Source organism: Patella vulgata, chromosome 8, assembly GCF_932274485.2.
Source record: "Patella vulgata chromosome 8, xgPatVulg1.2, whole genome shotgun sequence".
In the NCBI taxonomy this organism is placed as follows: Eukaryota; Metazoa; Mollusca; class Gastropoda; family Patellidae; genus Patella; species Patella vulgata.
Genome location: NC_065886.2, coordinates 4,134,547 through 4,158,970, shown reverse-complemented (window position 1 = coordinate 4,158,970; position 24,424 = coordinate 4,134,547). Strand labels below are relative to the sequence as shown.

At 37.0% G+C, this 24,424-nt stretch overlaps 1 protein-coding gene across 3 annotated transcripts in view; it reads left to right on the top strand.

The window, feature by feature from the left end:
* LOC126829934 (rho guanine nucleotide exchange factor 12) overlaps positions 1-24,424 on the top strand; it is a 122,899-nt gene that overhangs the window by 14,223 nt on the left and 84,252 nt on the right. For all 3 annotated transcript variants that reach the window (XM_050560108.2, XM_050560112.2, XM_056102764.1), the window contains exons 2-5: positions 1,201-1,886; positions 9,869-10,068; positions 12,974-13,023; positions 23,012-23,069. In XM_050560108.2, coding sequence (XP_050416065.1) covers positions 1,789-1,886; positions 9,869-10,068; positions 12,974-13,023; positions 23,012-23,069 — 406 coding nt within the window. In that variant the 5' untranslated portion in view covers positions 1,201-1,788. The remainder of the gene's footprint in view (positions 1-1,200; positions 1,887-9,868; positions 10,069-12,973; positions 13,024-23,011; positions 23,070-24,424) is intronic.

Genomic DNA, 24,424 nt, shown 5'->3' with positions numbered 1-24,424 from the left:
AATTCAAATAAGAGTAGGCCATAACGCACTCTTAAGACGTATGGTCGTCTTCATTAGCCCAGTTGGAGTAGGACGTTAAACCTCATTTTATTTGTTACTGACGAGCCTCCTATTGAAAGTGTCGTAGTTGAATGTTGTAAAGTTATATTATGCTTTACAATCACATAACAACTTTATTAAATCTAGATTATTTAAGAAATCTTTTCAGTTGGATGAAAAGTGTATTTTTACCTGTATTTATTGCGATGTTTAGTATAGAGGTTGTTGAGGTGAAATAATGTTGTTATTCACAGTCCAAGCAATTACAAAATATTACAAAATTGTCAGGGTTTATATTATAGTTCACAGTTTCACAGATGGTGACTTGTGACGTTATATTTAGATTGAGATTTCAATGATCAGGAGATATAGTAGAGAATTAATATACGATATTTATTTACTAACCACAAATTGTCAGGGTTCATATTATAGTTCACTGTTATAAAGTTCCGCACAGATGGTGACTTGTGATGTTTAATTTAGTTTGATGTTTTGAAATGAACAGGAGATATAGTGGAGAATTGACTGACTAACCAATCATAAATTGTTTATTTTTGTAGTTCACAAGTCATAAAGTTTCACAGATGTAGTTTAATCATGTTTTAGAAACTACAGGATGAATTTGTATGGATTATATGGTTACATTCACGTCATTTTGAATTTTAAATTTTATTCTTTGGGAATACCTTTCAAATTTTGCTTTCTAATTTCTTGGCATTAAAAGTTTAGAAATAAAAGATTATTGCTTGCTCTTCTAAAAAAAAATGTAAACATTTTGAAGTTTTGAAATTTTAAGCAGAACAATGTCACAAGTGTCCACTGGCTATATGTATTTATTTATCAATATCTTGAAAAACTAGAAACTGAAATGTTTTGGATAGAGTGATAAGTTTTCTATAATAGGAAAATGAAAAGTGGTATTCATATTTAGAAATGATTGATATTTTTTCCTGTTTGAAAGTGATTCTAGTTCTTGATGAGATCATTGGTCCAGAAAGAATTCTGTTTGAAAGTTATTTAAATTAAAGTTTCAACTTGGTTAAATTTAGTTTAGTTTAGATTAGAATTTTATTGCATAGAATAAGGAAAGAACTATTAATTGAAATTACAAGTAAAGGAAACAATACAAGGTTTTTTTACAATTTATTTTTTATATTGCAGTGTGTTTATGACTTGATAAGGAACAGTTTATTTGTATTAGACTTAGATTAAGACATGACGTTCTGTCCTCTATAAATAGAACAATATTTTAATCAATTGCGATAATTAGCGTTAGTGATATAATATAGACTGGATTGATGAGTCACAGGGCGATGCAGATTGTCATGTAATTTGAGTTCCTGTAGACAGTTATTCTACAGTGTCACACACAACACAAACACTCGTCGTCGTGAGTTTATTTAAATATTGCGTGGATGTATTATGATTTAATAAGTTTTAAATCAGTGATTCTTAAAATTATGTGTATATAAATTTGGATTAATCTGTTCTAATTCTTCCCAGAGTTAATTAAATTGGAATATATCTATATATTTACTGGATTATTGAACTCGTCTTGGATATATCATCACTCGGTCTTCAGTGGATATTTTTATTGGATTACATCATCTGTGATATATAAATATATATAAATATATGTGAAAAGAAAAATGATCAAGCAGGGTTCAATACAAAAGTGTACTGGATAACTTTGATATGTGATTATCCAGTATTATTTAATGGCTAGAAGTTTTATAAAAACAAAGCAGCATGAAGAAATGGAGATCTATGGATGTGTTCGGATCGATGGAGAATTTGTTCCATCATTCGCCATCCGATGGACATAAAAAAGGTGGTTTCCGAAGCAGGTAAATAATCTAAAAATTAGATTTTATTAAAATTAAAATATAAATCTGAAAATAAGGCCTTGATCACAGACGTTGTTGTTGGGTAAAACTAAGATCCATGCCTGAAAATATTACACATTATCCATGACAACATGGTCTTGGAGAAAACACACAAGCACATGTAAAATCATAAACAATTTTACCACCAGAAATTGAAGAAGAGAAATGAAATGATATTAAGGATACATGTATGTGTTTCAATAATAGTCTACGCTAGACACTCAGTAGTCGGTAACACAGTCTACGCTAGACACTTAGTCATTGGTAAAACAGTCTACGCTAGACACTCAGTCGTCGGTAAAACAATCTACGCTAGACACTTAGTCATTGGTAAAACAGTCTACGCTAGACACTCAGTCGTCGGTAAAACAATCTACGCTAGACACTCAGTCATCGGTAACACAGTCTACGCTAGACACTCAGTCGTCGATAACACAGTCTACACTAGACATTCAGTCGTCAGTAACATAGTCTACGCTAAACATGCAGTCATTAGTAACACAGTCTATGCTAGACACTCAGTCATTAGTAACACAGTCTATGCTAGTCACTCAGTCATCAGTAACACAGTCTACGCTAGACACTCAGTCATTAGTAACACAATCTACGCTAGACACTTAGTCTTCAGTAACACAGTCTACACTCAGTCATCAGTAACACAGTCTACTCTAGACACAGTCGTCAGTAACACAATCTACACTAGACACTCAGTCGTTGGTAACACGGTCTACGCTAGACACTCAGTTGTTGGTAACACAGTCTACGCTAGACACTTAGTCGTTGGTAACACAGTCTACAATAGACACTCAGTCATCACCAACACATTCTACGCTAGACACACAGTCGTCGTAACACAGTCTACGCTAGACATTCAAGTTGTCGTAACACAGTCTACGCTAGACACTCAGTCGTCAGTAACCCACATCTCTAAATAAAATGTAGGGCTGTCATACCTGGACTCTGCAAAGACGATGTTAGTCCCCACAAATTTAAATTGTTTAAGGTGAATTGTATTATTGATTTAAAATGCATGTTCGATACATGTAACTGCACCCCCCGCCCCATATTAGTAAAAAGACAAATGTCATTTTAATCTAGGGAACTTCCTACCCCCCCACCCCCTTCAATATTGGTAAAGAAATGAAATGAAATGAAATGGGGTTTAAAACGTCCTACTGTTCTGCTCCTATACTGGGCTAATGAAGACGGGCATACGCCATACAGTGTGCTATGAGGGAAATTTTGCCCGGGCAGCGGCACTATCGCCTACTCTTATATCGAATTCCAACTGCCAAGGGATCTTTTACGTGCATTCCAATGTATACACGGGACCTCAGTTTTCCGTCTCATCCGAAGGACTAGACAGCTGTCCTTGTCAGGCACTCTAGAGAATATGAGCAGACATCAAACACAATAGATGTTATGACATCATGTGGTTTTAATAATAAATATCATATTGTATATTCTCCAGCTACGCACTACCTTTATGACATTCACCTGTTGAATATATACTATTAAAAAAAAGTAGGGGATATTTGATTTTTAAGTGTTATTAAAGTCACCTAATGAAACTGACGAAGAAACAAATGACAAAATGAAATGAAGTTCACATTCATCGATTTATTCCAAATGATCGTTAGACTAAGTAAGGCACAGACTGACCATTATAAGGGTAAAATGATACCCGGGGTCAAACAGCAAAGTTACCACAGCATCACAACCAATTCAGTAACGGGTAAATCCTCCTCTGTTTGCCAAACAAGCATTGATCCGACGTGGCATACTCCTAATGAGACGTCTAAGGTCATTTTGGTCCAGATTGTCCCATTCCTGTTGCAACGCAGCAGCAAGTTCTTGGACATTGACAGGACGTTGTTGACGTTGACGTAACCTCTGTCCAAGCATGCCCCAGACATGCTCGATGGGGGAGAGGTCGGGACTCAGTGCTGGCCAAGGTAATGTGGTGATGTTCTGTTGTTGGAGGTAACCTGTAACGATCCTGGCCCTGTGACATCTTGCGTTGTCATCCTGGAAGATGAAACGGCGGCCATGACGTCGTGCGAACGGCACAACATGGACTGCCAAGATGTTGTCCCGGTAGTACTGGCCTGTAACACGCCCTGCAACAACATGTAAAGCCGTTCTTCCAGCAACAGTGATGCCTCCCCACACCATAACAGAACCACCCCCAAATCGATCATGTCTGATGACGTTAACGTCTTGGAAGCGCTCGTTTCGACGACGCCACACCCTCCTACGTCTGTCCAAAAAATCAACAGTGAACCTTGACTCATCTGAAAACATCACATTGCTCCAGCGTCGATTATCCCAGTGTTGACGATCCCTACACCAACGACGTCTTGCCTGAATGTGATGATCTCTCAAACAAGGGATCACGCGAGGACGTCGGGCGCGAAGGTGACCCCTATGCAGCCGATTCCGAATCGTCTGGCCACTCACTCTCACACCAGTGTCTGTTTGAAGACGAGCGCTGATCTGATTTGCTGTGATGACACAATTTCTCAAGGCCAAGGTACGGATAAATCGATCCTGGGCTTGAGTTGTCCCCCTTGGTCGACCTGAGCGTGGTCTGTCCTGTACAGATTGTGTATCACGGTATCTGGACCATAGCCTGCTTATGACAGACTGAGAAACATTCATCGTCCGCGCCACAACCGCCTGTGTTGTGCCGATCTGTAGCATGCCAAGGGCACGTAACCTTTCATTTTGGGTAAGCCGACGCATATCAAAATTTGTTTTCTGGTCACTAAAACAATTAAACTGATGTTTCCACCCTGGAATTCAATGCCACAATGACTGTAACATTCAAAGTCAGAGTCGTGCAAATCTTGGGTTGGACCCCCATGATGATCCCAAGCATCACCTGCATTCCATGCGGTAGCTATTGGTGCGTTTGGGCGTCACATGTAACTGGAAATATTTCTTCTGTTAGGTTCTATAGTGACTTTTTTCGTAGTCATTTGCATATTTTAGTATTATGCCCCCAAAATCAAATATCCCCTACTTTTTTTGAATAGTATATATTGGTTAATCACAGCATGTCATTACATGTCAACATGCATCCAGTGGAGTATGGTGCATGATAAAATGGTTTTCCTCATTATTCTGTCATTCGAATATTTAGTTGATGAATTAAATATGTATTGATTGATCAATTTGTCACAGCGTGTGATTGCATGGATAAATGAGTGTAGTGCATGATCCAATAAAATATATATTTGAGCATTTTTACCCTATAGTTGGATCTAGTCACCGTTCGTGTGATCCCTTCTCGTCGTTTGGACATTTTGTTTGTGACCAGAATCAATTGTTCATGGCTACAACTTGATGAAGCTTTGATTGCCTGTCCCATCTTGTGGGTTTTCTCTGTATCCTCCAATTTCGTCCCAGAGAGCTTAAGACCCCTATGCACAGGCAAATTATGAAAATAAAATTGAACCATATGTTAGTCTCAAGATTATTCTAGATGGACTCAAACTTGTTCTGTAATTGGTGAATCTAGTTCATCACTTATCTCAGCATGTTGTTAGATGTATCAAACATAAAAAATCTAGCAGACCCTCATAAAATATTTTAATTATGATCAAATCTATGTAATATCATTTGCTCACCATGTCAAAAATAATAGTTATGCAAGATTTTTAAAATTACACACCAAAAATTATAAAGTCAACGTCGCGTGATAATGTGAAAGTTGAAGGAGATGGGGTTAACATCTGTTGTTTGTATGTCAACTAATATATGGCTAATTGAACTTATTCTCCATATTACTGAGGATGCTTGTTGACAGGCCTGGAAATAACAGTTTTAGATGTACCTGACAAAATGTCAGACACTAATGAAATAGTACCTGACATTTTTAACTTAGTGCTGGACATGTATTAATAATATCAATAAAAAACACAAATCAGTGACGGACAAAATGACAGGCACCAGAGGTTTTGTGTCTGACAAAGCCTGAATCTGTGCCAGGCATTGTCTGTGGCAGGTGCCTTATTTCCAGGCTTGATTGTTGAGTATGTTGCTCACTCACTCAATCCAAGAGGCCCTAACTGGGTTTCATCCCACTTGTTGAGTATGTCACACACTCAATCCAAGAGGTTCTGTCTGGGTTCAATCCCAGTGTTGACCTAGAACATCCCTCAATATTTTCAGGCAATGTCTTCCCTTGTCAGTGGTGCAGGACGGAGCTTCTGGCAAGGATGGGTATCCAGCCCCAAGTTAAAATATCAGGTAGAACTATGAATATTGTCTTTTCTTGGCAGTGGTGCAGGACAGAGCTTCTGGCAAGAGTAAGTATATCCAGCACCAAGTTTAAATTATCAGGTAGAACTATGAATATTGTCTTCCCCTTGTCAGTGGTGCAGGATGAAGTTCAATCTGACGTTTATCTGAAATGATCATTTCCAGACCTGTGAAACAATAAAAACTTTATTATTTTTGTTTGTGGCTCATTAAGATAAAACAATGTGTTGAACCCCCTACCTGGGCAGGTTTCTATTACCTGTGTTGTTTCGGTGTACAATATAGTTCTTACCTGTCATCAGAAGGTCAGATTAAGGTCATGACCTTAAAGGTTATATAAATGTGAGTGAAGCGTGACCATGATATCAGTAGTATGTCTAGAGACGTTTAGAGTATTGTCACCATCCAAACAAAAGATTTAACCCAGTTCCTACATTACACAAATAAAATAATTATTCTGGAATGTATACAAATACATCTTGGTATAGAATCATTGTTAACAAACATTAGTAACTTTCACTCTGTCATCCAGTCACTTTGTATAGAATCATTCTTAACAAACATTAGTAACTTTCACTCTGTCATCCAGTCACTTTGTATAGAATCATTCTTAACAACCATCAGCAACTTTCACTCTGTCATCCAGTCTCTTGTCTTGGTGATTAGGGCACTGGCTCAGGCATTTTTCATTGTCACTGGTGCATGGTCTGGCAAAGAAAAACATTCAGATGGAACGGAAAAAACCCAACAAAGTCCTGTGCACACATTGGTGTTTATGTAAAAGAACCTTTCCTTCTAGAAAACGATTTACAAAACGTATGCTTATTTTCATTAGCCCGGTTGGTGCCGAAAAGTAGGACGTTAAATTGCATTTCAATCGGGGGGGGAGGGGATTTAAAAGTCCATGGAGAAAGTAAGGAAAAGTTTATAGAGACAAGAAAGATAATTTTAATGTGTACAGGTATCTGACCTTTAGGGTCACAGTATAAAACAGTAGGGAATATTAACTGTGTATTATCATATATATTTATATATCATGGGTGTGATAATGACCCTGGTTATGAATAATTTACACCTAATTATAAGGTAATAATCACATCTAGTTTATATCTCTAGCTGTTAATACCATCATATAAGTGTTAATATACCCACCCCCCACCCACCCCGGTATAACATAGTTAATATACAGGTTCTTCCTGCCAATACTATTATTACATATACCCACCTGCCGTATACCACACTTTATATACAGGTTATATCTCTTCCTGCCAATAGCATCATTACATAGACCCACTCCCCATATACCACAGTTATTATCTCTTCCTGCCAATACCATTACTACACTCCCACAATGATTTAAATTTTGAAATTCATCAGTAAAACTTTTTAGCGAGATGTCCCTTCAATTATTTTGTCTCTTTCATATTATGGGTTACCTGAACAAGTTAATCTAATGAACCGGGTAGAGAGAAAGGTGTGTAGTAGCTAGACTAGTAATGTGTTCTAATTAATTAAACAACCAATATATAATATTAGACTTGGGATGATCTCATCATATTTAATGTACCAATATTGATATTAATTTATAAAAGCCAACCATGTTTAAACATACCATAGTATTGTCATCTACAAACCTAGTATATCTTAATACGAACATCCTTATTTCTCAAAAACAGTAGTTGAAACTCTTAATTCTTGAGTTAATGAGGGAGGATGAATAGCCGAATGGTTACCAGGTGCTCGTTGAATCATACGGTCTGTCATTGAGTCAACTGGTGTGGTTTCGATTCCCTATTTGTACGTGATGAGTAGGGTCACCTGTACAACCTCATGGATTTTCTTTCTCTAGATCGTCTGGTTTCTTCCCACTGCTGCCTGAAATAAACGTGAACCATATGTTAGTACCGAAATGACCTACTTTTTGTCCAGGTTAAACCTCCCTCTCTCTCTCTTTCTCTCTCTCTCTCTCTCTCTCTCTTTCTCTCTTCTCTCTCATGAGTTAATTACATGTACTTACCAAAATAAAAGGAAAACAACAGATATTATTCATGAACAATACAACTAGGCCTACTGTAGCTTAAACTGTATAAATTACTAATAGATCTGGATGTTTAACTAGGAGTTGACAAATTATTCTGGCTTTATGGACTTATTGCCTCTTTAATTAATACTGTATACATATGGTGCATAGTTGAATTAAGACACTCCTCATCAGCTGCATGTTGTACAACTTTCATAGAAATGAATGGAGATTATTTCTGTTTGAGGAAAATATCACCAGCCTTTGGATTTCTCAACTTACTTGTTCGTGTACATGTAGATCTTGTTGAAAGGGTGATAATAAATGTATACAAAATATATATGACGTCAATTTCCTGGTTACATCATGATTTCACAGAAATGTAATGGAAGCATAATTCATCATTTTTAACGATCTTGCTCTAATTATCCACCATACATATCACTGTAACCTTTTCACTCCCTTTTCTATCCGCCTCAAAATCATGAATATACACCAAAACCTGGCAGGAAATGTCAATTTAAACCTTTTGATTCATGGCCAAAAAAATCAAGTTGAGAGACAGGGAGGGAAAGTAATTAGTGGTCTGCATCCATATACTAATACAGGTTTATCTATGAGTTTCTGCATACAGACCATACTAAAACTATACTGTTTGTCTACAGACACTAAACTAGTTGACGGACATTTTAATTCCTAAATCGACAATTCTAATTGAAAACACTAAGCATATTTCGAGACTTTTGAGAAGTATGATATTCTGCTTTTATTTAATAAAATTGAACAAATTTAATTTGTGTATAAGGCTGACCTTAAAAATATCTTTGTTTCGCCTAACGCGACCGACTAACTAAAACCACCCCCGACTTAAATTATTTTATTGCACTTTTCCGCGATCTTTTTATTTTATTTTGTGTGTCAACCTGAAATATATCACGAGAGTTATTTCCCTTTACTATGGCTATAGTTTGATTCATTATTGAAACTGGTTGATCAAGACGAAAGCGTTATAGGTGTCGCTTCTCAACAAAATGGTTGCAGACGAAAGCACGTCTATTCCCACAAAATGATTCTGCCTCTATGTCTGTGGGGCGTCGTTTTAAACATGACGAAGATATTTTCAATATCCGTTTTCGAGAAAAATGAAGGCACAACCCGCACGATCGTTAAAAACGTGTTGAAGGGGTTTCACACTTAGAGTTCGTGGCAAATCGTGTGCGAGTCTCGGAGTCGTGCATCACGAAAAATCCCGATGTCATACTCATTGATTTGTTTGACAATAAAAAAAGACGAATGTTTCCCCCCCAGAAAATTATCAAGCTGTCAAATTAGCTCTTTAAAAAAAAATCTGAAAAAAAACGACGACCTACCGACCCTTCTCCTCGATTGTGGGTCGGGTTTGGCGAAACAAAGATATTTTTAAGGTCAGCCTAACAGATGTAAACCGGCGTAGGACCAATAGGACAGAGATCTATTCTCGAAGTAGAGCGAGGGGTTGGATGGCCGAATGGTTAGCACATGCGTGCTGTATCATAAAGCCTGTCATTAAGTCAACTGCGTGACAAGGAGTAGGGCCATCTGTCCAACCTGATTAATTATTGACATCTTCATTTACGCATAAATTCACAATATTGATGTTTTTTGTTTATTATTTCAGGTTGTCCAGTTTAAGTGCTAAAGATGACAGTAGTATTACTAAACGTGACGGTAACGAGAGTCCTACCGGTGATACAGTGGGAGGTGGGGCCACAACCGATCAGATGATACAGAGATGTGTTATAGTACAGCGTGATGACAAGGGTTATGGTCTGACAGTAAGTGGAGATAATCCTGTCTTCGTACAGTCTGTTAAATCAGGTACGTTTTATCACAAACATCCTTTCTTTATCCAACTGCCAGTACGAGGTTCGCACACTCCTCGAAACTCCTTGAAAATCCTGGAAAAATGAAAATGTGATTTCCAGTACTGGAAAAACAAGGTTACTCCTTGAAACTCCTGGAAAATTAACATTAATTTGTGGTCTCGCTATATATTTTAATTATAAAACTTGAATGTGGTCATCGAATGTTCTTCAAAAGTTCCCGAGTTGGTCGCCGTAAATGTTCTTCAAATGTGAAAAAAAATACATTATGATGTAGAATTCAATACAGAGACTCCTGGAATCTGGTAAATAAGTCCCGGAAAACTCCTAGAATTTTAAGTGTTTCTAAACTTCCATATTAAAGGGTGGAAGAGAAAGGGGTCTAATGGATTAGAATGTGCCAACTTCAAAACCCTGGCATGAGCTACAGACAGACAAAAAAGGGGTTTAGTGCAACTCGAAATACTGGCGGCATGAACCAAGAGGAACCGTTGCAAACCTGTATTCTGTTGTCATGGGTACTATCTGCAGGGGTGACACTAGGGACTAGAGATATGTACCATGGAATTGTTCAATTGATACTGGGTGCATGTTAAACATATAATAAACTTGAGGAGGATCGAGTAGCAGTAGTTTTATCACGGGATGACCGAACCATTCACAGGGTTTATAAATATCCAGCAGACAGGACAAGTAAAATAACGATGCCATATCATTAAAACATTTAACGGTCAATAAAAGTATTTTATATTTAATTCTAAAAGCAATAATATATCTCTCTATCCCTCTCTCTCTCTCTCTGTATTGATTTACAGTCAATACACATAAAATCTTTACACTCAGGATTTGCACCTAGTATCCGCAAACTCTATAAAAATTCAATGTTTTAGATTGAAAATCCATTATTTAGTTTTGGTTGATTGTATTCAAATAATATTAAACACAACATGTGGCTATAGTCTGTTCTCATAAAGTGGTCACAGCTGCTAAAATTATGATTAATGTTGAATAACAGTTCTGGGTTGGGTCTGTTATTGAATCAAATGGCCGGTATTTGATACCACCCTACAGGGAACAAAATAACTCGCAGCAATAAGTTAGCAGTGTGAAACAGTTTTAATGAATTTTTGCTATCAAATCAAATTTTGATTAGTAGTTTTGGTCATTTGAGGTGCAGTTACAATCTATCATGACTACTCAATATTAATTAAATGAAAAAGCATACTTTTTATTTACCATGATAGCCTATAAATTACAGTTTGGGAGAGTGAGAGATGGAGTTTAACGTTCACTCGACACAAACTAGGTCATTTCGGGACTAACATATGGTTCAATTTTATTTCAATAATTCGCTTGCGCGTAGGGGTCTTTAGCAGTGGGTGGAAGCCGGAGCACCAGGAGAAAACCCACATGGTTGGACAGGCGACCCTACTCCTTGTCAAGTACAACCGGAGAATCAAAACCGCGCCAGTTGACTTAATGACAGATCTTATGATAGAGCGCACACGATAACCATTCGGCCATCCAACCCTCCAACCCTCCCCCTATGGCAACAAAGACCTTGGTATATGATTTTAAAATAACTTGTACTTGATTATGAATGCATGTAAATAAAGCGTTATTCATTTATCTGGTTCTGAACATCCACAATAATATTTAATATAATGTTTAATCGTGCAGAGATTGCCGTGAATATGAGACCAACTTCGAGCCTTGTTATTTAACATTGAAAATCGTGAATTTTATAATCAGACTAAGCAATAGTGAGGAGAGTGAAGACACAGCTTAGTAGTCATGTTTTCCAGACACGTGACCAATGTTTCCACTTTTTTTATTATGTCTGGATAAGCGTGACCGAAAACGGAATCACTCCCGAATTGATTGTTATGTTGTTAAATGTAGTATAGAAAAGTTTTCTTATTGAAGTTTGAGGCACTAACAGTTGAAATTAATTCTGATAAAAATAATTCTCAAGTAAAGTTCCGTTAATCAATCTTTCCGTTGACTCGCACGAACGTTGGAAATGGATCACAACTGCGATTGCGAACACGGTTATTTTATTGACTGATGTGACAAGGAGTAGGTTCGCCTGTCCAACCTTGTGGCTTTTCTCTAGGTCCTCTGGTTTCCTCCCACCATGTGTTCACTTAGTTTGTGAGAAGTCGAGTTAAACTCTCTCTCTCTCTCTCTGGTTTATTGTCCTCTGGTTGCTCTAGTTGCCAGGGGCGTTGGATGGCTGAATGGTTAGCACGTGCGCTGTAACATACGGCCTGTCATTGAGTCAACTGGCATGGTTTCGAATCCCCGGTTGTACGTGACAAGGAGTAGGGTCGTCTGTCCAACCTCGTGGGTTTTCTCCAGGTCCTCCGGTTTCCTCCCACTGCTAAAGACCCCTATGCACAAGCGAATTATTGAAATAAAATTAAACCATATGTTAGTCCCGAAATGACCTAGTTTGTGTCGAGTGGACGTTAAACCCCATTTCTCTCTCTCTCTCTGCTCTAGTTGCCTGGCAACCTATTTTTATTAGATGGATTGGAGTCTGTTTAAAACTGCGTGAACATCATTCCTTCAAACTGTACTAAATGCATCATCAGCTATTCACCAAATATATCCTGTATTAAAATGACACACCCACTTTTATCTGGGTCATTTCAGTGGATTTTATATGGTGATTTGTTCAGTGGAATGACAATCTGTATTCATTTAATATTTTACTTCAATTACAAAAAGCTGATGTTAATGAATAATCAATTGTGTGTGTCACTGTTAACCCAATTAAATACTTGATATTGACCTACATATAGACATTATATAGTCCTGTACTGTATATATTGTGTATATTGTATATATTGTGTATATTGTATATATATTGAATATTGTTTTGTTTATTTTATTAGAGGGTGCAGCAGCAAGATGTGGTGTTCAGGAAGGGGATAAAATATTAAAGGTAAGTTTACATCAGTTATTTATTCCATTCTCCCCTCTCCTCCTCTACATGTACCTTCTTCTCCTCCCACACCACTTCCTTCTCCCTGTCACCCCATCTCCTCCTCCCCTTCCTTCTCCCTGTCTCCTCCTCCCCTACCCCTTCCTTCTCCCTGTCTCCTCCCCTACCCCTTCCTTCTCCCTGTCACCCCATCTCCTCCTCCCCTTCCTTCTCCCTGTCTCCTCCTTCCCTACCCCTTCCTTCTCCCTGTCTCCTCCTCCCCTACCCCTTCCTTCTCCCTGTCTCCTTCTACCCTACCCCTTCCTTCTCCCTGTTTCCTTCTACCCTTTCCTTCTCCCTGTCTCCTCCTCCCCTACCCCTTCCTTCTCCCTGTCACCCCATCTCCTCCCCCCTACCTCTTCCTTCTCCCTGTCTCCTCCTCCCCTACCCCTTCTCCCTGTCTCCTCCTCCCCTACCCCTTCCTTCTCCCTGTCTCCGTCTACCCTTTCCTTCTCCCTGTCTCCTCCTCCCCTACCCCTTCCTTCTCCCTGTCTCCTTCTACCCCGTCTCCTCCTCCCCTACCCCTTCCTTCTCCCTGTCTCCTTCTACCCCTTTCTCCTCCCCTACCTCTTCCGTCTCCCTGTCTCCTCCTCCCCTACCTCTTCCGTCTCCCTGTCTCCTCCTCCCCTACCTCTTCTGTCTCCCTGTCTCCTCCTCCCCTACCTCTTCCGTCTCCCTGTCTCATCCTCCCCTACCCCTTCTCCCTGTCTCCTACTCCCCTACCCCTTCCTTCTCCCTGTCACCCCATCTCCTCCCCCCTACCTCTTCCTTCTCCCTGTCTCCTCCTCCCCTACCCCTTCTCCCTGTCTCCTCCTCCCCTACCCCTTCCTTCTCCCTGTCTCCGTCTACCCTTTCCTTCTCCCTGTCTCCTCCTCCCCTACCCCTTCCTTCTCCCTGTCTCCTTCTACCCCCTGTCTCCTCCTCCCCTACCCCTTCCTTCTCCCTGTCTCCTTCTACCCCTTTCTCCTCCCCTACCTCTTCCGTCTCCCTGTCTCCTCCTCCCCTACCTCTTCCGTCTCCCTGTCTCATCCTCCCCTACCCCTTCTCCCTGTCTCCTCCTCCCCTACCTCTTCCGTCTCCCTGTCTCCTCCTGCTCTCCCCACCCCTGTCTTCTCCCTGTCTCCTCCTCCTCTCCCCACCCCTGTCTTCTCCCCATCTCCTCCCCCACCACCCCTTTCTTCTCTCCGTCTCCTCCTCCTCTAGTAATTGTCTCTGGTTCCAATCCCTTTGGTGGACATGTTTCTGGAAATATGTTGTGAATTTGTGTGTGAAAAGGGGTTGACAGCTAATTCTAGCCTCCAGTTCACCACTCAAACCCCATTTCTTTTGGTCTTTCATGTCAAGTTCATATCCCACCCCTACCCCTCATATTATGTGATTTAGAAATCTGTTAATTCACCTTTCACATTACAAGGGAAACCCTGAAATACCTATTTCAAGTCTGGAACTTTGAAGGTGTTAAAAAAAAAAAATGAACACAATTTTAATCCTTATCTGTATGAAAAGGGAAGTAACTCCTCCATCAATACAATGTAGAAGTTAGATGTTTGAATGATTGACAGACAGACAGGTGTTATAGGTCAGAGGTCACTGATATATCCACATGGCTTATCATGTCTATAACATTCCCAAACAGATTTAAGCCAAGAAATTTACCTCAACTTGAGTTCATCAGAGGCTAGTGTTGATGAAAGGGGCTGCCAATTTGATCAAAATATCTCTCATTCTCTATCGAACTTCTCTCTCTGTGACTAGTTGAGTTAGTTAAAGTGTGTAAAAAGTTAATAGCTGTGTTTATCAGTGGATATGTGAAGTCAGTTAATTTAAAGTTCGATCAATGTGGCATCTTGTGATACAAGTTGAACTTTAATTAAAAAATAAGACGAGGGAGACAGATATTGATGTATGGTTTCCTTGTTTTAATCTGTTTAATATTATGCAGAATTAATTCAACTTTGAAGGAGTAAACACAGGTGGATAAAGTGATTTGATTATTTAAAAGTCTGAGCTAATTGCACAGGTAAAAGTCCGACCTAATTACACAGGTAAAAATGGGATATTTTGATAACAATAAGAGTAAACTTGTCGAAACGTGTAGAATACAAATTGTGTTCTATTTAAAATGGGGGGGTTGGATGGCCGAATGGTTAGCACGTGCGTGCTGTATCATAAAGCCTGTCATTGAGTCAACTGGCGTGGTTTCGAATCCCCGGTTGTACGTGACAAGGAGTAGGGTCGCCTGTCCAACCTCATGGGTTTTCTCCGGGTCCTCCGGTTTCCTCCCACTGCTAAAGACCCCTACGCGCAAGCGAATTATTGAAATAAAATTAAAAACCATATGTTAGTCCCGAAATGATCTAGTTTGTGTCGAGTGGACGTTAAACCCCATTTCTCTCTCTCACTCTCTATTTAAAATGATAAAAGTTATTAATAAATGTGTTAATCTTTTAGAGGCATTTAGTAATGGGATATAGCAATAAACACATACTTATGGAAAAACAATTACTAATTTATCTAGGCATTGTTCCATGGAGTATTCTGTCCGTGTTTTCAAATAAAATGTTCTTCCATAATTATGCGTTATAGTTTATTAATAAATGTGTTGAGCTTAAAATAGTAAAATATAAAAAATAAACTTAGGTTTTTGTTTACTTGATGTTATTATTAGATCCTATACACACACGCATTTTTATGCGTAATTTTACAGTCGCAAATTGTAGATGGTAATTTTTCTACCATCATCTATATATAGAGAGATATATATCATACACATATTGATTTCAGTAGAAAATACATAATATTTAAATTAAACTTACACTGAAAAAAAAACCAAGAATATTTTTATCTCAACATTTTTTTTTTTTTTTACATACATGTATTAAGGTTCAAAATGTCCAAAATATTGTATTTAAATTTAGCTTACACAAAAAAAACCCCAAAAAACAAGAATATTCTTACCATAAAATAAATTTTCTTTTTTTTTTTTTTTTTTTACATATATAGGTTCTAAATGTCCAAACTATTGTGTTGATGATACATATAGATTTGTTATTTTTGTATGTATATTTAAATCTGAAAACAACCGTAATATTGTGTTGATTCCGTTCATTTCATCAGTTGTTGATATGATGTGTTTGGCGTGAAGATTAAATCAGTCAGTAGAAAAACATCTTTATAGGGTGTCTTTCAACATCTTGACTGGCTGACTTTAATTAATAACATCGTACAGTTTAAAACACGGAAGGTTTATTTGATTAAAGTTTGGCATCTTCTTTAAAGATATGTCAAGTGTTTGATTTATTTTCTACAGTCAGACCAAAACAAATTCATTTTTATTTTTTTTTTAATATTTCAAAGCTATTAAAGATACTTTCCTGCGTAGTGTGTGATTTGATGATATATTTGGACTAAAAACATATTCAAACTAATTAACCTATCAAACATTTGCTTCAAATCTCCCTCAAACCTTTGTATATGCAGGGGGAGGGGGTTTGATGGCTTTGTGGTTAGCCTGCGCGCGCTGTATCATAAAGTCTGTCATTGAGTCGACTGGCGTGGTTTCAAATCCCCGGTTGTACGTGGCAAGGAGTAGGGTCGCCTGTCCAACCTCATGGGTTTTCTCCGGGTCCTCCGGTTTCCTCCCACTGCTAAAGACCCCTACGGGCAAGCGAATTATGTAAATAAAATTAAAACCATTATTTTCTGTCAATTTCTTTTTCCGCCGTTTAATTGCAGTCTTTTGTACGTTGACACCCCTCATTGTACCTCAAACCCCCTAACCATTTGATCAAGAAGTAATAACAAGGATGGGTAGGGGCGATTTGTTTAGGGAGTTGCGGACTGGACTCTATATTAGAAGGACCTAATTCTGACAATGCACATGTCACCTTGAAAATAAAAATGGCCGTACAACTGAAGTGATGTATTCCGTAGTTAAAAAAATATAAATGACGGATATAAGAAGTTTAACTTCATTCCTTTCCTGTTGCATCGTCGTTTAAATATCTGTATAGGATTGTGGTTTTGTGGAGGTGAGGAATTCGGTGTATATTCTTGGTTGGACATTCATGGTATGAATGAATGTAAACAGGAGATGTGTTCAACTTGAAGTAGTAAAACAAGAAATGTCAACATTATACTAGATGTTTTAAATAGTTTTATAAATAGTTGTTGATCTCATTCAAAAACCTTCTTTATAAACAGAATGATGGAATGCTACTTTAAAACCATGGATATACTAAAGGACATACTTATATAAGAAGGAATGCTACTTTAAACCATAGGTATACTATAGGACATACTTATATAGAAAGATGAAATGTTACTTTAAAACCATAGATATACCATAAAAACATATAATACAGGAAGCACAATTACTAAGAGTATACTGTGAATATTTTCAACAATGTACAGCGATAGTTGAAGTCTGTACACACGAATATGTTATCTGTGTGAGAACTAGCGTTATTTCACTTCCACTTCCAGTGATATCACCAGGTACAGTGACAAATGGGTGCGGTTAAATATATAGACAAGCAATAACAACAAATCGGAAAACATGCAGGATAACAACAAAATTAAAGGTTGGGCTATGTGCTGTTTGTATTGCTATTACATCGTATTAAATGCTGATATGTTTATGTTTGGCTGCTGATATCTGATTTTTTTTTTGTTATCTTCAACTCGACTGGTTCTCTGATTGTACTGATATTCTAGGCATTAGTTGGGATGATGAGATAAGAATAATGGTTGAATAATACTCTTGTTTCACAGTAATTGTATTCCATTAAACGATGTATATTATTTTAACTTTCTCTTATTTTGAGTAGTAACTGATCAAGATTTATTCAAATAAATTAAACCTGGCAAGGGACCACGTATAGTCGTTTGGATGGTACAAAAAATGGAGATCCTGTGTAAACATTGGCGTGTACGTAAAGGATCCCTTGGTATTTAGAATTCGAGATAAGAGTAGGCCGTAGCGCCGTTGCCCATGCAAAATTTCCCTCGGAGTACACTGTATTAGCCAAGTCAGAGCAGAACAGTAGGACGTTAAACCCCATTTCATTTCAAATAAATTGATATCTGAAAATATGGAAGTTGAAACAATTTGTTTAATGATATTGGATTTTGGTTTTTTTTAACCTGATGGGAACTTTTGCACATAAAATCAATTGTATCTCAATGTTGATTCTTTTACTCTGTTAATCCATTTGGCAAAACATATCAAAACATCAAATTTAATTAAATTGAATTTTTTATATTTGTTCAAATCAAAGCCATCTAGTCTTTTTAAAATCTTTTATATAATGAGAGGAATTTCAGGAACACTTAAAATACCACCAGTAGAGTAAATTCTTTAATTAAGTCTCAGAAAATTTACATTTCACAAAAACAATATTTATGGCAATAGATAAAAACGTTTATCACTTTACTTTAAATTAAAATAGCAATTTGAAAACAATTTTATGGAACATATTAGTGGATTGAATCTGATGCATTAGATTAGATTGTAGCATGTTTTCCTCTTGTCAGTGGTACAGGACTTGAGGACTGGCAAGGAACAGTGTCTCATCTTTTGGATGTGATGGATAACTTAGGTCCTGACCACACATTTACATTCCGGTAATAACACTCTTGAAATAAAGAGTCGACTGTAGTGTCTGTATGGTGTATGACCATCTTCATCAGGCCAGTAGGTGCAGAATAGTAGGATATTAAACCTCATTTTATTTAGATCAGATCAGATTATTGTGTTTAGTCAAATACGGATTGACATGGTGGGTTTGTTGTGTTGACATGGTGTGTTTGTGGAATATAGATTGACATGGAATAAAGATTGACATGGTGTGTTTGTGGAATATAGATTGACATGGAATACAGATTGACATGGAATGTAGATTGATATGGTGTGTTTATGGAATATATATTGACATTGAATATAGATTGACATGGTGTGTTTATGGAATATAGATTGACACGGAATATAGATTGACATTGTGTGTTTGTGGTTATAAAGAAGAATATTAAAGGCATCATAAATTGTTTTTGAAGAGTCTCAGTCAAACAATGTTATCTTTATGATCGTATTCATGGTTAATCATGGTCTAATAAAGCTTTATTGTTTGCCTACCTGGACGACTTGGACAACTTATTTACTGTGGTTGGGGGGATCACGTGGCTAAGTGGGTAAGATGCTGGCTTGCTAGCCTGGAGGTCGGGTGTTCGGTCCCTGCATTGGCCGAGAAAGTTCATCCAGATTTTCCGGCGTGGTTTCCCCTTGTCAGTGATGCAGAACGGAGGGCCTGACAACTACAGCTGTCTAGTCGTTTGAATGGGACGAAAAACCGAGGTCCCCTGTACACATTGGTGTGCACATAAAAGATCCCTTGGCAATTGGAATTCGATATAAGAGTAGGCCGTAGTGCCGCTGCTCATAGCACACTGTATGGTGTATGCACGTCTTCATTAGCCCAATATAGAAGCAGAACAGTAGGACGTTAAACCCCATTTCATTTCATTTCATTATTTACTGTGGATCCTATCTTTTTAATTAGTTTGTTAATAGGTGTTAAAACCAGGAAGTTATTTGATCAATCTTGATTGATAGAATTATTGTATATACTGTACTAATAGATCATGTTATGTATACTTACCTGTAACTAGTTATATATTACATAGGTACATATCAACTAGATTCACTCATTATCATTCAAAAATATATTAAATTAATCATACATTATGCAAGAAGTAAATCTGCCTATTGTAGGTCTTTCTTTAGGTCTGAAATGTTATCTAAATTATTAATTAGACGTTAATTAACCTATCCAGGCAATAAATTAGAACAGTTCAGCCATATTTTGATTTAAGCTAAAAATGGAGGAGCGAGACTTAGCTTGGAACAACCAGTACGGTGGTTGAAATTAATGCACCCGTCTTGTCAAACCTTCAAAGGCTAATATCTTCGCTCGGAATAAAGTAATTTGAATGAAATTTTCAAATTATTCATTTTACATTATCTATTTTGGAACTTTTATAGCAAGAACGGTCAGCTCTTTAACTAAATCTTACATAATGTATCTTTAATCATAATGTTGAGACAATTAATGAGCGAGACATTAAGTCGTTTAGAGATTAACAGTGGATTATTTTGAGGAATTAGGAAGTAGACTGTTTAGCAAGCTTTGGTATCGTGTACCCTTTGATATTAATATTGTTCATTTCAAGTGATGGTTTAGTAAGTTCATTGGGATTTTCCAGTGGTAGGACAGAGTGGTGTCCCCTTGTCACTGTTAGGACAGAGAGGGCCTAGCATGGAAAAGGCATCTAGTTGTTCAGATGGGACCAAAAGAAAAGAGGTCCAGTGAAGATAAAGATCCCCTGACAATTTTAAATAGAAATAAGACTGTCCATTAGGACAATTTTTTTATTCATACATGTAGGCCATAGTTGCTGTAGACTATGAACACTGTTTCATTGCCATCATCTAAGAAAAAGTTTAAATTTGATGATTAAGCCTATTCTTACATAGAATGAATAAATTGAGTGTAAGAATGAGTAGGTTGAGTTAGATAACGTTTTATTGTGTAATAGGTTACAGGTAGATATAGTCGACCAGCATACTGTATTGTGTTTACTAATAGGTTACTGGTAGATATAGTCGACCAGCTATAATGTTTTAGTTTATTTATAGGTTGGACTATAACTAGTTTTACATCTTATTGATGACTATAACATTCTCTCTCTCTCTCTCTCTCTCTCCTCATTCTACACCACATTGGCTACCATCACATCTTCTACATAAATTATACCATGTTTACAACATGTTTTATAGACCGATATACAACTTTACCACATATATTGGACTAATGGCTATGGGTTGTTAAAAACTGACCCCACAAGCCAAGTTAGCTGGCCCTGAATGAAAGTTTAACGCTATTTTGAACTGTTCTATATGACTGGACATTCCTGAATTGTGGTCTTTTTTTGGTGTGGTATGAACCACTAGGTCTGTCATCTGACCTATCAATTAGATTGTCCTAACTTTGAACCCTGGTATGATCTGAGAATAACTGTGGGGATTTGTCAAGCTGCTTCTCACTTGTCAGGGGCAGCGTTGGGAAGAGTGACAAAAGAGATTATTCCAAGTCGATTAGACGGGACTAAATACAACACCTTTACATGTTGACAAACACAACAACCCTTGGTAGTTGCAATTTGAAAAATATGTACTGCATAGGTTGAAATTTGACCATAGAACCAACCAAAGTATTGAATCAATCGAGTTGTATAAATTCAGTTGTGTAGAGTTCAACTCAGTCTGAATGGATTGAGTTGTATAATTCAATATCGAGTTGAATAAATTGAGTTGTAGAGCTCAATATCGAGCTGAATAAGTTCAACGTGTAAACAGGAACTCATTTTATTTGTGCCATCTTAATGACCAGATATATTTCCATGACCGGCTGGAAAATCCTTCGAAACTTTCTCAACCTCAACTGAAATCGAACCCTTGACCTCCTTGTTATCAAACCAGGGTCTTAATAACAGAGACATGTAGAGTTACATATTGAGTTCAATAAGTTGAGATGTGTAGACTAGAGTTCAATATGGAGTTGAATAAGTTGAGTTTATGGAATTGTATTCTGTCCTAAGATTGTGGGTACTAAATTATACATCACAATATAAATCCCCAGGTTATAATTTCGTTAATTTTGGAATTGTGCTCTGTCCTAAGATTGTGGGTACTAAATTATATATTACAAGATGAATCCCCAAGTTATAGTAAGGTTAGTTTTGGTGTATAGTTTATGAAGATCAGATGAGGTAGTATTTAATCCTGGTGTCAGATAAATAGTATATTAGTACTAATACTACATATATCGACTATCTTTAACTACTGATAAAAAACATATTGATATTGATTATATGTACTAGAAAACCCCTCCATGTTTTAACTCATCATTGATAAATATAGTCCGAGACTAACATGTATCTACCGCCTCCAGATGATCTGGGCCCCGAGTTCACAAAGCATTCTCAGACTTAAATTAAGATTTTACTCAAATCGGTTCATCTTATTTTAACTAAAATATAGCCCCTCTTAAAACTTTTGTTGTTTTAATGTATCAAATACATCAATAAGAAACTTTGTGCAAAGTTTTGGGTTTCTGGATCAAAGACATTTCTCATAAACAGTGATTGAAAGTTGAGTAAATTCTTAACGTAAGTCTGAGAATGCTTTGTGAACTCGGAGCCTGTATTATAACGATGGTTAAATATTAGCAATAGTCAATAAATTTGAAATCTTATTTTCGATAAAATAAGTCTTTATAATCATGTAAAACAAAATAATTCCAGAAAACATGATTTATTTTTGTGCTCCTAGCCAAGGAAACACCCACATGCTTAATGAATGAATAACACTAGTAAGTGATGGTGTGAAATGTCATTTATTATTCAAATTGATGATATGAAAACATGACATGAAAATGCAAGCAATAACAAAATTTAAATTACAATTTTCACAATTATTTCTAGAATCTCGAGTTTTCTGAGTGAGTTGGGCCGAGCGAATGAAAATAATATAAGCCCGGGCATACACATCACTACATGCATGGGCAAAATAGATTCCTAATTGTGGGGCCTCGGTAGTCAAGTAGTTGGGGCACCTTGTGTCTAGGGTTCAACCACCATGGAAGGCCAAGTAGAAAGTTCAAAATCTTTCAAACTTGATCCCCACCTGTTAGGGGATAGGGCCTATGCGGCTGACAAAGCAAGTCTTGACTTGTCGCTCAGATGGAATGAAAAACTGAAGTTCATCTGTTTGCAGATTGTTGTGCTTTTATGTGGAAAAGTGTCAGCGGAAGTACTGGTACCTGGGCAAAAATTCTTCTTTGTAGCATTACATACATGACTGTATTTGTTAATTTGATTTGGTTTATTTCAGGTGAATGGTACCCTTGTTACGAATAAAAACCATATAGATGTTGTTAAACTTATTAAATGTAAGTACAGCTTTATTTATTACTTACATGCTTCATACAAATACTCAGGGCTGTTTACACCACATACATGCTTCATACAAATACTCAGGGCTGTTTACACTACATACATGCTTCATACAAATACTCAGGGCTGTTTACACTACATACATGCTTCATACAAATACTCAGGGCTGTTTACACCACATACATGCTTCATACAAATACTCAGGACTGTTTACACCACATACATGCTTCATACAAATACTCAGGGCTGTTTACACCACATACATGCTTCATACAAATACTCAGGGCTGTTTACACCACATACATGCTTCATACAAATACTCAGGGCTGTTTACACCACATACATGCCTCATACAAATACTCAGGGCTGTTTACACCACATACATGCTTCATACAAATACTCAGGGCTGTTTACACTACATACATGCTTCATACAAACACTTAGGGCTGTTTACACCACATACATGCTTTATACAAATACACAGGGCTGTTTACACTACATACATGTTTCATACAAATACTCAGGGCTGTTTACACCACATACATATGAGAATATAAAGAATAGAAATTCCATCTCAATAACATGGATATTACTTGAATTACCGGTATATTCACCAAGTGATAATACATGTGGATATACACACAGAAACTCACACTTCAGTGGAATACACAGTAATCATACTGTATTCATGCACAAAATGATACTGTATTCATGCACAAAATGATACTGTATTCATACACAAAATGTATAATAAACATATATGATCGAATTCATAGACAAAGTGAGATTACAAACAGGGATACACAGTTAAAGCTAGAATATACAGTTAAAATGGAATACACATTTCAAATGGAATACACAGTTGAAATGAAATACACATTTTAAATGGAATACACAGTTGAAATGAAATACACATTTTAAATGGAATACATAGTTAAAATGGAATACTCATTTAAAATGGAATACACAAGTGGAATACACATTTCAAATGGAATACACAGTTGAAATGGAATACATACAGACAGGAATGAACTATTACAGTAAAGGGAATATTTTGTTCCCATTCAAATTGTATAATACACGCTTATTTATATATTATTATGTGAACGTAGTATTAAAATATAGCGTTAAATATACAAATATCAGTTGAACAATTTATAGTTTGATACATGTTTACACTAGACATAAAGAATATTATTGACAGAAAATCAATACTTATAGTTAATGGTTTTATAGTACTCACTACTTCATTGTCTTATTTACTCATTTGGTCAGCCAGTCAATATTACACATAAAACCTACACTTAGAAATTCAGGATTAGGCCTTATCAGTATTTGTATATATTGTCTT